The sequence below is a fragment of the Hypanus sabinus genome, chromosome 12 (assembly GCF_030144855.1).
Source record: "Hypanus sabinus isolate sHypSab1 chromosome 12, sHypSab1.hap1, whole genome shotgun sequence".
Taxonomy (NCBI): Eukaryota; Metazoa; Chordata; class Chondrichthyes; order Myliobatiformes; family Dasyatidae; genus Hypanus; species Hypanus sabinus.
This window is the reverse complement of record NC_082717.1, coordinates 9,830,720-9,844,579: the sequence shown is the minus strand read 5'-3', so window position 1 is coordinate 9,844,579 and position 13,860 is coordinate 9,830,720. Positions and strand designations below refer to the sequence as shown.

Below are 13,860 nucleotides of genomic sequence, written 5' to 3'. Positions count from 1 at the left end.
CGGATATTGATAGTAGATGATCAGTCATGATCTCAAAATGGCGGTGCAGGCTCGAACGGTCGAATGGTCTACTTCTGCACCTATTGTCTATTGTCTATAACCTTGAATGTCAAGAGAGGTGATGAATTTAGTCAAGAAGAAAAAGGAGAAGTTTGTAAAGCTCCAGAAGTTAGAAACAAATAAAGCTCGTGGTGAGTATAAAGATCCCAGAAAAGAACTAAAGAAGGGAATTAGAAAAGCCAGGAAGGGCCATGAGAAGTTCTTGGCAAGCAGGATTAATGTGAAACCCAAGGCATTCGTCAAGAGAAAGAGGATAAATAGGGAGAGGGTGGGACCACTCAAGGAAAAAGGGGGGATATATATTAGTCAAGGCATTGAGTTCAAAAGTCAGGAGGTTATGTTGCAACTTTATAAAACTTTAGTTAGGCCACATCTAGATTATTGTGTGCAGTTCTGGTCACCCCACCTAGGAAGGATGTTGAGACTTTGGAGAGGGTACAGAAGGGGTTCACCAGGATGCTGCCGGGTGTAGAGGGCATGTGCCATCACAAAAGGCTGGATACACTTGGATTGTTTTCTCTGGAGCAGCGGAGGCTGAGGGGAGATCAAGATTATGAGAGGCATTGATAGAGTGGACAAAGAATATCTGTTTCCCAGGGTCTAATAGCAGAAATGTCCAATACCAGAGGACATGCATTGAAGGTGCGAGGGGGTAGGTTCAAGGGGGATGTGAGGGGTAAGTGTTTTTACTCAGAGTTGATGTCTGGTATGGTGGTAGAAGCAAATACATTAGAGGCTTTTAAGACTTGTTTGGATAGGCACTGAATGTTAGGATGATGGGGGGATTATTGTTTGGGTGTTTTTGATTTATTTTTTAGCTCGTTTGGCATAAGGTTGTGAGCTGAATAGCCTGTTCCTGTGCTGTACTCTTCTGACGAACTGTGCAAATAAAATAAATAATACTGAGAATTTTTATGATTATGCTGCCCATTATGCCACTGACATTTAGGGCAGAAATGAAGGTCCATCTCTGGCAGTGTTCATCCTGTCAGTAGCTTCATTTCAGTTTTCATGACTGTCAGTCATGCAAGTCCTGGGTGGAGACTCAGGAATACCATTGCACTCAAATATAGAAGGATTCTTCATTTCTGTAATGATTTCCTTTTACCAGTCAGGGTTGTTAGTCCAGAGCTGAACCCCACAAACCAGGAGTACTGGTGGACCATTCTTAGTCTGGCCTGTTTGGTATGAGTGATCCTACCAAGAGCAAAAGCATAAAGCCCTGATTCCAGCCAATATAGCTTTCCAGATTATTGAAGCACACAACCCTCCAAGCCACAACAAGATTGAGCTCCTCTTGAGTTATAGAGAGTCCTCGAAAGTGAGTCTGTTGGTTGTGGAATCAGTACAGAGTTGTGGTGAATGAAGTTATCCACTTCAGGGTAACCTGGTTAGTTGGTTCAGGAGCCTGATGGCTGTAAAATAACAACTGTTCCTGAACCTTGTGATGTGGGACCTTAGCAACACACATAAAGTGCTGAAGCAACTCAGCAGGTCAGGCAGCATCAATGGAGAGTAATAAACTTTCAACATTTTGGGCCTGAGCAATGAAGAGTTTGACCCAAAACGTCAACTGTTTATTCCTCTCCATAGGTGCTGCCTGACCTGCTTAGTTCCTGCAGCATTTTGTTTGTACCACTCTGGATTTCCAGCATCTGCAGAATCTAATATTTAGGCTGTGGGACCTCAGGCTTCTGTACCACAGAGACTTATTAAAAGTAGCATCTGATGAGGCAATCAAGGAATCTGAAAAATATGAGAATTTTCAGAATGAAGCCTTTTTTAGCCAGGAATGATTGTATGTCTGATTGTTCAGGATGGATCATGGTGTGGCTTGTTTATCTAGTTGGAGTGTGTTCGGTGCCCTTGAGCTATCAGGGAGTGAAGGGATAGGTAAACTGAAGGGGGTCAGCCAGGACTGTGTTGGAATAATTATCTGTAACTGTGTCATAACTTTCTACTTGAGGAATGCACACAAAGTGCTGGAGGAACTAAGCTGGTCAGGTAGCATATATGAAGAAGAATAAAAGGTCAAATTTTCGGCCCGAGACCCTTCATTGGGACTGGAGAGGAAAGGGGAAACTTATCCCCACTATCACCCCGTCCTGGCAATGACAGCCTTAGAAACCTATAAGCTAATCTTATATCTGGACATTCAAACCCAAATATGTTGTGTTTTATAGGATTACGTATATATTTATTTATTTATTGATACAGAGCACTAAATTGGCCTTTCCAGCCCTTTGAGCCACACTACCCAGGGAATCCCCCGCTTTAAACCTAGCCTAATCACAGGACAATTTACAATGATCAATTAACCTCCCAACCAGTACAACTTTGGAATGTGGAAGGAAACCCATGTAGTCTTGGGGATAATGTACAAATTCCTACAGGTAGCAGCAGGAATTGAAATTATATGTATTTTATGGTTATTGTGTTTCGTTTAATGCTGCATCAGTTCAGGAATAATAATCATTTCATTCTCCTTTACACTTGTGTGCTGAAGAATGACAATAACCAATTTTGAATCTTTATTTATCCTATTATAAGGAGCTGGAGGGAACCCTCTCACTGTATCTCAGCTCACTAAAGTGACGTGGTACTTTTGTCCTTTGTAGTACATACCCACGTTTTTAACCATTCACCGAGTTATAACTTGTCCATAATGTGGTCATTAATTGTCACTCTGGTTATATACCACAGTGCAGACTTCAAAACCGTTCTAAATTCCTGCTTGAATCGAGGCTTTAGCCGACTGCTGGACAACATGGCAGAATTCTTCAAGCCCACAGAAGAGGCAGCCACTCAGAATGGAAAGATCAACAGGTCAGTTTGTCCACCTGTAGTGTGCCACCATGTTTGGCATTTGCTGTGACTGGACCCAACTCTACAGGGAAAGGTCAGATGAAATTTTGTCTGCAAATCAGACGAGTTGCACTATATATTTATTAGTATTGTGCTTCATTCTGGGCACCAAATATGAGCAAAGGGCATGGGGAGGGCCCAGAAAAGATCTACCAGGATGCTGCCTGGGCTAGACAGCAACTTTTATGAGGATAGGTTAAGTGACTTTGTTACGTCCATAGCCCCCTCCTTTGTGAGAATCGCAAGATCACTGTTGCGTTGGGTCAAGGGGCCCAGGAAATGGGAAAAGAGGCTGGCTCGTTTCCCCGGCGATGTAAAGCTACGGGACATGGCCATTATCTCTTGGAGACCAATTTGTGGATTCAGCTACTATACAATGTGAACGCCCTCAGGCAAAGTGGACTGGTTGAGGGAGAGAGTGCACACCCCCAACCTGATTGACATCTACGACCCTGCGAGTCAGGATCTGTAGGAACAGTCCCTCAGACGCACCAGAAGAAACGTTAAGCGACCACGTAACAGCAGGAAGTCATCTGAAGGAGGCCATGTGCGTTCAATTCCGTGGCTGGAATTGGTGGCTGGAACCATGGAAAACAGCTTGTAGCTAACAACGGGGGAATCCGCTCCCCTGACTCCACGGATTGGCATCATAAAAGACTTGGGCAAGTTTAAACCGCATCGCTCTTAAACCCAACAACGCTGCAGCTTGAACGAACTGTTAGTGACTATTATCTTTCCATCGGACGATACATTATCCCCTAGACAACGATAGAACTATTTCTCATTGGTTATTATTATACCCGCGCTTTAGATTTAGTATTAAGGCATTTCTCTTTGGAGCAAAAGAGGACGAGAGGTGACTTGATAGAGGTGTACATAAGAAGCATAGATAGAATTTTTCCCAGGGTGAAAAAGGCTAATATGAGTGGGCATACTGTAACTGTAAGGTGTTTGAAGAAAATTATAGGGGGTATGTTACCTGGGTTTTACACAGGTTGGTAGGTGTGTGGAAAGCCCTGCCGGGGGTGGTGGTAGAGGTAGGTACATTAGATTCAGATTTACTAATGACACTCACATCGAAACATACGGTGAAAAGTGTTGTTTGCGTTAACTACCGCAGGTAAGGACACTTGAGACTCTTGGATATGCAGAAGGATGAAATCCCAGATGAAAGAAAATTGGAGGGCAATGTGGGAGGGAAGGGTGAGATTAATCTTGGAGTAGGTTGAAGGGACGGTATAACATTGTGGGCCGAAGAGCCTGAACTACTGTATACGTTCTATAATATTGGAGATGAAGAATTATTTATTGGAGTAGGGAATGCTGCATTGTTCTCCTTTGAGTATTGTTGAGAATTTATTTGAGGGAGAGTAAATGCAAACAGACTTTTTCCACTGAGGATTGGTGATACTAGAATGGCAAGTCATAAGTTACGTGTAAAGTTCAAATTTAAGCCAGCTGGTGGTATAGTGGCATCCACATCGGGCTTCGAGATGAGGGGTCTGGGGTTTGAATCTGGCTGGCTCTTTGCACGCTTTCCACCCATGCTGGGTTGAGTGTCAAGCTAGCAATTTGGCTTTGTAAAAAACAAACATATGCTAAAGATACAGCAACGTTGCCAATTGATCACAAAAGGTAAGAAGAGGAACTCAAAAAAAGAAGTTCAAGTTTAATTGTCATTCAACCACGCATGAATATAGGCAAACAAAACAGAGTTCCGCCAGGGGCAAGTGCAGAACACGTCATCCACAGCAAACTGCACATAGAAACATCACATTTGGTGAAAGGTGAAATATTTAAGGGGTCCCTGAGGGGAAACTTTGTCATTCAGAATCTGGCTGAAAGTGGAAATGGTGGATGCGGGTTCAATTCCGACATTTAACAGAAATTTGAATAAGTAATACATGGATGGGACGGGTATGCAAGTTGACGGGACTAGGCCAAATAATAATAATATAATAGTTCAGCATAGAATAAATGGCTTGTAGGGCCTGTTTTCTGTGCTCAGCTGCTCTCATCATGAGATACTTTGGTTGGGCATAGGCTCCTACGGCCATTGGGAGTCAATAACCAGTATTTTAAGATGCAATGACGCCCTCCCTTGGTCAGGATTGAGCACGGATGTTGTGTCTAGTTGTCTACGTGATACGCAAGGCAGAGCCGTTGCCTATGGAGCACCATGCAGCTGATAAATCCAAATGAATGGCAGAGGCAGATACAGTTTATCACCAGAGGCGTCACAGGAGTTGGCAGTCTGCATTGAACTTGATGAAGGACTGCCTTAGGGACTCCAGCTCCAGTTTTCCCTCAGGATTTACTCCTGAAGCCTTCCCTATGTGGGAGTATAGCTGTAAGGCACTGGAGATGTGAGATTGGAATTTTTCCTTCTCCAAGATAAGCTGCCAGCCACAGCTAATTAGCCCCATCTGCCAAAAGCAACTAGTTTTAAGACACCAGTAACCTGCTTTTGCCTCTTTAAGCCACACATGAAGGTCAGCAGATGGGCTTAGTTATCACATACTATTTGAATCAGATGCCATTGGGAACAACGTAATAGATAGTGGAGTTCATCCCCAGCACCCCGTCAATAACAACCTTAAGGAATCAATTTAAGATGATTGATAAAGAATCAAAGGGGAGAAGATTAACGTGTTTAATTGATGAGTTGTAATGCTCTGGGCACAATTCCTGGAAGGATGGAGGAGGTATGGACAGCACTGGTCAGGGTTCATTGCATAAATTCATTTCTTTTTCCAGAAGACTCTACTCATATTTCACCTCTGTCGTTTCTTCCCAACCTTACAGCTTATCAAATGCAAAACTTCCCCTTGCCAAGATCATCCCTATTATTAATGGGCAGATCCATTCGACTTGCAGCGAGACTCCCAGCCATTTTGTTCAGGTGAGTGGCTGTCCTTCTGTGAATCCCAGTTGCACGCTCCCTGCTTTCATTGTGCTTTAATCATTCACCCAGCAGTGCTTACCAAGCTCTCCTCTTTTCCTACACCAGTAGGCTAAAACTTGCCATCAAGTCTCGATTTTGACTTTGACACCAGGACCACCCCACTCAAAAGCAGTTACTTCCCCCAAGCCATCAGGCCTCCACCCGTCTCACCCCACCACCACTACATATACATCACCTGGAGTCGCTTTCTTTATATACAATCGATCTATGTATATAATAGTCTCTTGTACATTGTACTGCCCATTACCACTACTTTATCATTTCATTTAAGAATCATCCTATGTACAGATATTCCTGAACCTAGAGTCAGTTTATGTATATACAGTACGTAAACTGATCTTAAATATTTATTTTTAATCTGCTTTTTATTGTTCTTTAAGCTTGTATTTTTTTAAAGCTGCGTTGGATCCAGAATAGCAATAATTTCATTCTCCTTTACACTTGGGAATTGACAGAAGACAATAAACAAACTTGAATCTTATCCTGTTTAGAGTAAAGTATTTCCCAGTATTTATTTATTTATTGGAATACAGCATGGAACAGGCCTTTCCAATTGAACCGCCCAGCAACCTACCAATTAACCCTAGCCTAATCATAGGACAATTTACAATGACCAATTAACCTACCGACCACTAGGTCTTTGGACTGTGGGAGGGTACCGGAACACCCGGAGGAAACCCACGTGGTCAGGGAGAATGTACAAACTCGTTACAGATAGCAACAGGAATTGAACTCGGCTCACTGGTACAGTAAAGCTTTGTGCTAAACACTACACCACTGTGCTGTACCTGTATTCCAATCTCCCTGTGAGTTCTCGGTTGAATAAGCCAATGTAGCACAGAAGCAAGCTGTTTGGCACAACTCGTTCATGCCAATCAAGATGCCCATCTAAGTTCGTCCTATTTGCCCACATTTGACCTATATCCCTCTTAAGTCAGGGGTTCCCAGCTTTTTTTATGCTATGGAACAATGCATAAAAATGGCATCTGATTCAAAGCAAGGAGTCAGTGGACTGTAGCTTGGAAACACCTGCAAAGTCTTTCCTATCCTATAACTACAGGGTCATTTCCAAAATTTGAAGTTTCCCAAACTTTGTTTGATCTGTTCACCATCTTTCACTTTTAAAACCTAAAACTAAAAGGAATGTGAAGAGATATATTTGAAATAACTTATCTTATCTCTTTGATATATAAGAGATAACTCAACATTTCCTGAACCATGAACTTAGTCTTTTAATGGCAGTCAAACAGGTATTCAGGACACTGATTAGGCCGCACCTGGATTACTGCTTTCTCTCCAAGTGCTTCTTGTAAACAGCGAGTGAATTTCTTTCCATCATCATCCCTGGCAATGAGTTCCAAATATCAACTATTCTCCGTGTGTTACAAAAACACTCTCCCCTCAGAGCTTCTTTAAAGGTTCTAGTTTAATTTTCATTAATCATACACATGAATACAGCCAAATAAAACAACATTCCTGTGGGGCTAAGGCGCTAAACAGAGCACTAACACACAGCACAAGACACATACAGCTTATGTAATTACGGTAGCAGCAAAAAGAAAAGTCACAAAAATAGTAATATAGCCCAAGTCCCTGGTGTCATGGCCTGTAGTCTGATGTTGGCCTGGAGCCACGTTTCTGCAAGAACAAATACATGGCAATTCCTCATCTTGTGCTAGTGCAACCAAAAACAAACATAATTCAGCTCGTCTCCAACTGAGTGAACACTGGAGCACAGTGCCAACGAGAGGTCCAAAAGCTCCTCCTCACTTTTGAGCAAATGGTCTCTTGTGTTTGATACCTCATGCATATGCCGTCTTCAGCACCCTATCTACCTCTGTTGCCAGTTTGAGGGGATTATGTACTTGCAACCCCATACTGCACTGTTCCTTAGTGTCTTAACATTCACGGTACATGTCCTACCCTAATTTCACTTCCCAAAATTCATCATCTCATGCTTTTTAGATTAAATTACAAATGCCAACACTCGATCCAACTTAGGAACTGATTTAGGTCCTGTTGTAGCCTTTGACAAGCTTCCTTCAGCCATCCTGACCCTTTATCTGAATTCATACCTTCCATCTATTGCAATAAAAACAGAAAATGCTAGAAGCACTCTGCAGGTCAGGCAGCATCTGTGGAGAGAGAAATAGAATTAACTGTGGAGTACTATCTGTAGAAGATCAAATTTGAAGACAGCATACATGGCTAACAGCTGTGTGCAGGAACAGAGTGATCTTGGGGTCCATATCCAAGAGAGTGAGGGTAGTGGTAAAGGCAGATAAATTAGGGGCATTCAAGAAACTCTTGGGTAGGAGCAATAATGATAGAAAAATACAGGGCTATGTGGGAGAGAAGGGTTAGATCGATCGTTGGTTAAAATGTCATCACAGCATTATTGGCCGAAGGGCCTATTCTGTGTGGTGATGTTCTACATTCAGTGTTTCAAGCACTTTCTACTTCAGATTTCTAGCACCTGCATTGATATGACCTCTACCTTCTAGTTTTCTGCGTCATTAAAGCACTTATTGAAACCATTGTCTTGGCTGGCTTTTGACTACCCTTTCTTACTCCAGTCACTTGTGTCTGTGAAAGAGCCTGCCTCTGGGTGCTTTCTCAGGCTGAAAGGGCTGTAAATTCAACATAACTGACTGTCTGATTTGACTGTTGCCCAGGATCTTCTGCTGATGGACCAAGTCAAGGACTTTGCCGCCAACATCTACGAAGCATTCAGCTCCCCCGTTCAGCTGGAGAAGTAACTCCCAGTGAGCGAGTGAGGGGCCCAGCCTCATTTCTTGCCCATCATGACGGAAAATGTTTGTCATTCTCAGAGGTACCGTGCCTCAACTAAACACATTGTCCCTAATGGCTGTTTGCCATTAGCTTCTACAGAATCTTTCTGGAAACAATCACATTAATTTGCCTGTAAATATTTTGTACCGGCCTGTTATTTGTACTTGTGTACTGTACATTATAAGCTGTAATAGACTGGGCCTGGGGTTGTGTGGGTATGTATTTTTACTGGTGTGTGTGTGTGTGTGTGTATGTGCGTGTGAGCAAGTATGTGTGTTCCAGCCGAGACTGGGATTTCCTAAATGTGTGGCAGTTCTTTCTTTGCTCTTCTCACTTTGGTTTCCTTGCTATAATAATTTAAAAAACCTGTTACAAATGTACAGTATTAAAATAACAGAGCACAAAGTAAATCCTTAATCTGTGTTGTCTTCTCATTCAAAAACATAGCATCCAAGGCTTTCTAAGGCTTTGGTCAGATTGCATGCGGAGTACTGTATGCAATTTTGGGCCCCTTTTCTACGAAAGGATGTGCTTGCATAGTCATAGAAAAGTACAGAACAGAAACAGGCCCTTAGGCCAATCTAGTCCATGTCGAACCATGTAAACTGCCTACTCTCATAAACCTGCACTGGGACCATAGCCCTCCACACTCTGTCATCCATGTACCCATCTAGACTTTTAAAGATTGAAGTCGAGCTCGCATGTACCACTTGCACTGACAGCTTATTCCATACTTTCACAACCCTTTGTGTAAAGTTTCCTCTCACCGTCCCTTACTCATTTCACCTTTCACCCTTGACCCATGACCTCTAGTTGTCCCAACCAACCTCCGTAGAAAAAACCTCCTTGCTTTTACCCTATCTATACCCCTCAATTTCATATACCTCTATCAAGTCTCCTCTCAATTTTCTATGTTCCAAAGAATAAAATCCTATCCTATTCAATCTTTCCACATAACTCAGGTCCTCCAGTCCCTGTACTCTTTCAACCTGATTTAGATCTTTCCCGTTGATAGGTGACCAAAACTGCACACAATATTCCAAATTAGGCCTCACCAATGTCTTATACAACGTCAACATAACATCTCATCTTCTGTACTTAATACTTTGATTTATGAAGGCCAATGTGCCAAAAGCTTGCTTTACAACCCTATCCACTTGTGATGCCACTTTCAATAAATTATGGACCTGTATTCCCAGATTCCTTTGTTATACCACACTCCTCAGTGCCCTACCATTCACTTAAGACCTCCTACCAAAGTGCAACACCTCACATTTGTCTGCATTAAATTCCATCTGCCATTTTTCCAGCTGGTCCACATCCCACTGCAAGCCATGATCACCTTCCTCACTGTCCACTACACCCGCAGTCTTTGTGTCATCCACAAATTTGCTGATCCAGTTAATTACGTTATTGTCCAGATCGTTGATATAGATGGCAAACAACAACAGACCCAGCACCAATCCCTACAGCAATTAACCCATCATAGGCCTTCAGCCAGAGAGGCAACCCTCTACTACCACCCTCTGGCTTCTTCCACAAAGCCAACATCTAATCTAATTTACTACCTCATCTTAAATGCCAAGAGACTAAACCTTCATGACCAACCTCGCATGCAGGACCTTGTCAAATGCCTTACTAAAGTCCATGTAGACAACATCCACTACCTTGCTTTCATTCACTTACCTGGTAACTTCCTTGATAAACTCTATAAGATTGGTTAGACCTACATGACCTACTACGCACAAAGTCATACTGACTGTCCTTAATCAGTCCATTTCTATCCAAATACTCATATTCAGTCCCTTAGAATACCTTCCAATAACTTTCCCACTGCTTGTTGCCAGGCTCACCAACCTACGATTCCCTTGTTTATTTTTAGAGCCTTTCTTAAACAGTGGAACAACATTGACTATCCTCCATTCCTCTGGTTCCTCACCTGTCGCTAAGGATGATTTAAATATCCCTGCTAGGACCTCCCAGCAAGTTTCTGCACTTGCCTCACAAAAGGTCCGAAAGAACACCTTGTCAGGCCCTGGGATTTATCCACCTTAATTTGGCTCAAGACAGGTTCCAAAGATGTTGGAAAGATTCCATAGGAGGTTTATGAAAATGTTCTTGGGAATAAAAGGGTTAATGTTTGAGGAATGTTTAATGGCTCTAGGTCTGTACTCACTAGTGTTTAGCAGAATGGGTATGGGGGGGTGGGGGGAGAATCTTATTGAAACCTATCGAACGTTGAAAGACCAAGATAGATTGAATATAGAGAGGACGTTTCCTATAGTGGAAGAGTCTAGGACCAGAGAGCACAGCCTCAAAATATGAGGACTTCCCTTTAGAACAGAGATGAGATTTAGCCAGAGGATGATGAATCTATTAGTCACCTGGCATGGAACTGCTGGGGACCCTTCACTGTGGCAGCCTTCCTCTGTTTTCACTCCCATTATGATGTGACAGCATCTCCCTCAGTCCACCATTGAGATTTTGGTTGGATCGCTCTTTGTCTGGAACATCTCCTTTGACCTTACTGTCCTCGGTGACATTACCAGGAATTGAATTCTAAATAGCTTTGCTCACTGGATCTCAGCCACTCCACTACAACAAGCTGTCAGTCCCTGAAGCAGTGGAGAACACAGTACAGACCCTTCTGCCCACAATGTTGTGCCTGATTTTTATTCCCGCTCCAAGATCAATCTAGCCCTTCCCTCATCCATAGTTTCCCATTTTTCTACCATCCACATCGCTGCCAATGATTTCTTAAATATACTTACAATACCACTCCCAAAGTGATGCCCCCTCATTTTAGCCCTGGAAAAAAAAATCTCTGGCTATCCAGTCAATTTACACCCCTTGTATACCTCTATCAAATCACCTCTCAACTTCCGTCATTCTAAAGAGAGAAGCCCTAGCACTCTCAACATGTATAACAGCCTGGGTAATGTAGCCACCACCCAGCTGGACATTTTTCCCTCCCATCAAATGATACAAAAGCCTGAAAGCACATACCACTATATATTTATTTATTGAGATAGAGCAGGGAACAGGCCATTCCAACCCTTCAAGCTGTCATGGAGCAATTTACAATCAACAATTAACCTACCAACTAGTACACTTTCAACCTTCTTGAGGAAACAACTGCACAAACTGTGGCCACTAGGGAACACACCAAATAGTTACATGTATATAAAATATAAACTGTAAGCAGACAATTAATTGCTAAGCTGCAAAAGAGGGTAGGGAGAGAAATTACCAGAAGGTAATCAGTGTTTATGCCATCAGGTTGGAGGCTGTCCAGACAGAATAGGAGGTGTTATCCTCCAACATGAGAAAGGCTGCAAAGAAGTAGAGCAATTAAACAATAATGTAACAAGAGAGTTATGGATGGTGGTGAACCCAAGTGCAGAGTAAGGTCTAGAATTAACTCAGAATCAAAATAAACAAGACAACACAAAATCCAAAGGCAAAAATAATCACAAACCATTGTACAAGTAATGGAACTCCTACAGTTAAGCACTGAGAGTTCAGCATGAGGCCTTTGAGTACACTTTTGCCCCTCTGAACCATAGCACAGGTGCCCCTTAGGGCTGTGTCCAAAGCCCCCTCCTTTATTCTCTGTATACCCATGACTGTGTCACCACCCAGTGCTTCAATCTCTGAATTAAATTTGCTGATGATACTACACTGATTGGCCTAATCTCAATAACGAGGCAGCCTACAGAGAAGTCATCACCTTGACACAGTGGTGTCAGGAAAACAACCTCTCCCTCAGTATCGCAAAAACAAAGGAGCTGGTTGTGGATTACAGGAGGAATGGAGACAGGCCAACCCCTATTGACATCAATGTATCTGGGGTTGAGAGGGTGAAAGCTTTAAATTCCTCGGCATAAACATCACTAACAGTGCTTCTCTTACCTCAGACAGTTGAAGAAATTTGTTCTAGGCCCCCAAATCCTAAGAACTTTCTATAGGGGCACAATTGAGAGCATCCTGACTGGCTGCATCACTGCCTGGTATGGGAACTGTACCTCCCTCAATCACAGGACTCTTCAGAGAGTGCTGCGGACAGCCCAGCACATCTATAGATGTGAACTTCCCACTATTCAGGACATTTACAAAGACAGGTGTGTTAAAAGGGCATGAAGGATCACTGGGGACCCGAGTCACCCCAACCACAAACTGTTCCAACTGCTACTGTCCGCTAAATGGTACCTCAGCATAAAAGCCAGGACCAGCAGGCTCCAGGACAGCTTCTTCCACCAGGCCATCAGATTGATTCATTCATGCTGATACAATTGTATTTCTATGTTATATTGACTGTCCTGTTGTACGTACTATTTATTGCAAATTACTATAAATTGCACATTTAGGCAGAGATGTCACATTAGATTTTTACTCCTCATGTATATGAAGGATGTAAGTAATAAAATTAATTCAATTCAATTCAAGACAGACATTCCATGGAGGAATGTGACAGGCATTAATCGGCAGTCAAGAGTCTTAAAGGGACAGTGGCAGTGAACCAATTGCAGGGGAATTGGAGTGCTGCTGTTCAGTAACCTGATTCTTGTTACATATGACAGTACCATATTAAACCAATGCCAATTGTGGAGAGATTGGAGTATGAATTAATAAAGAAGCAAATGAGGGAAGAATCTCAAGAAGGGCCAGAGTAGCCTCTACTTACTAAGGAGGCTGAGGCCCTTTGGAGTGTGCATCCTCTCCTTTATATGTCCTACCAGTCTGTTGGTGCCAGTACGATCTTCTATGCAGTGGTTTTAGGGCAATAGCTCCAACATGTGTGATGCCAATAGACTCAATGAACTGATGAGAAAGGCTGGCTCTGTTATAAGGAGTCCAACTCAACATACTGGAGACTGTGGTAGAACAGAGGATCCTATGGAAAATCCTGGTAATTCTGGACAATGTTTTTCACCCTCTACATGTCACCTTCGCTGGACAAAGGAGCATATTTAGTAATACACTAAGACAACTGCACTGTTCCAAAGAGTGCTTTGTGAGGTCATTCATAGCCTTGGCCATTAGGCTCTGTAATGAATCACCTACAGTCGGGGAATTGATGACCCCTCCTGTTAGATTGTTTGAGGTATTTTTTATTCTTTCTTTCTTCTCTTCTAATATTTGTATATTTGTCCACTTATAATGCTACTGTGACACTG

At 42.6% G+C, this 13,860-nt stretch overlaps 1 protein-coding gene across 1 annotated transcript in view; it reads left to right on the top strand.

The window, feature by feature from the left end:
- The window catches only part of pex3 (peroxisomal biogenesis factor 3), a 56,725-nt gene extending 47,632 nt beyond the window's left edge, over positions 1–9,093 (top strand). The window contains exons 10-12 of the mRNA XM_059985529.1: positions 2,764–2,886; positions 5,731–5,827; positions 8,566–9,093. Of these exons, the coding sequence (XP_059841512.1) occupies positions 2,764–2,886; positions 5,731–5,827; positions 8,566–8,649 (304 nt within the window). The 3' untranslated portion in view covers positions 8,650–9,093. The remainder of the gene's footprint in view (positions 1–2,763; positions 2,887–5,730; positions 5,828–8,565) is intronic.
- The last annotated feature ends 4,767 nt before the right edge of the window (positions 9,094–13,860 follow it).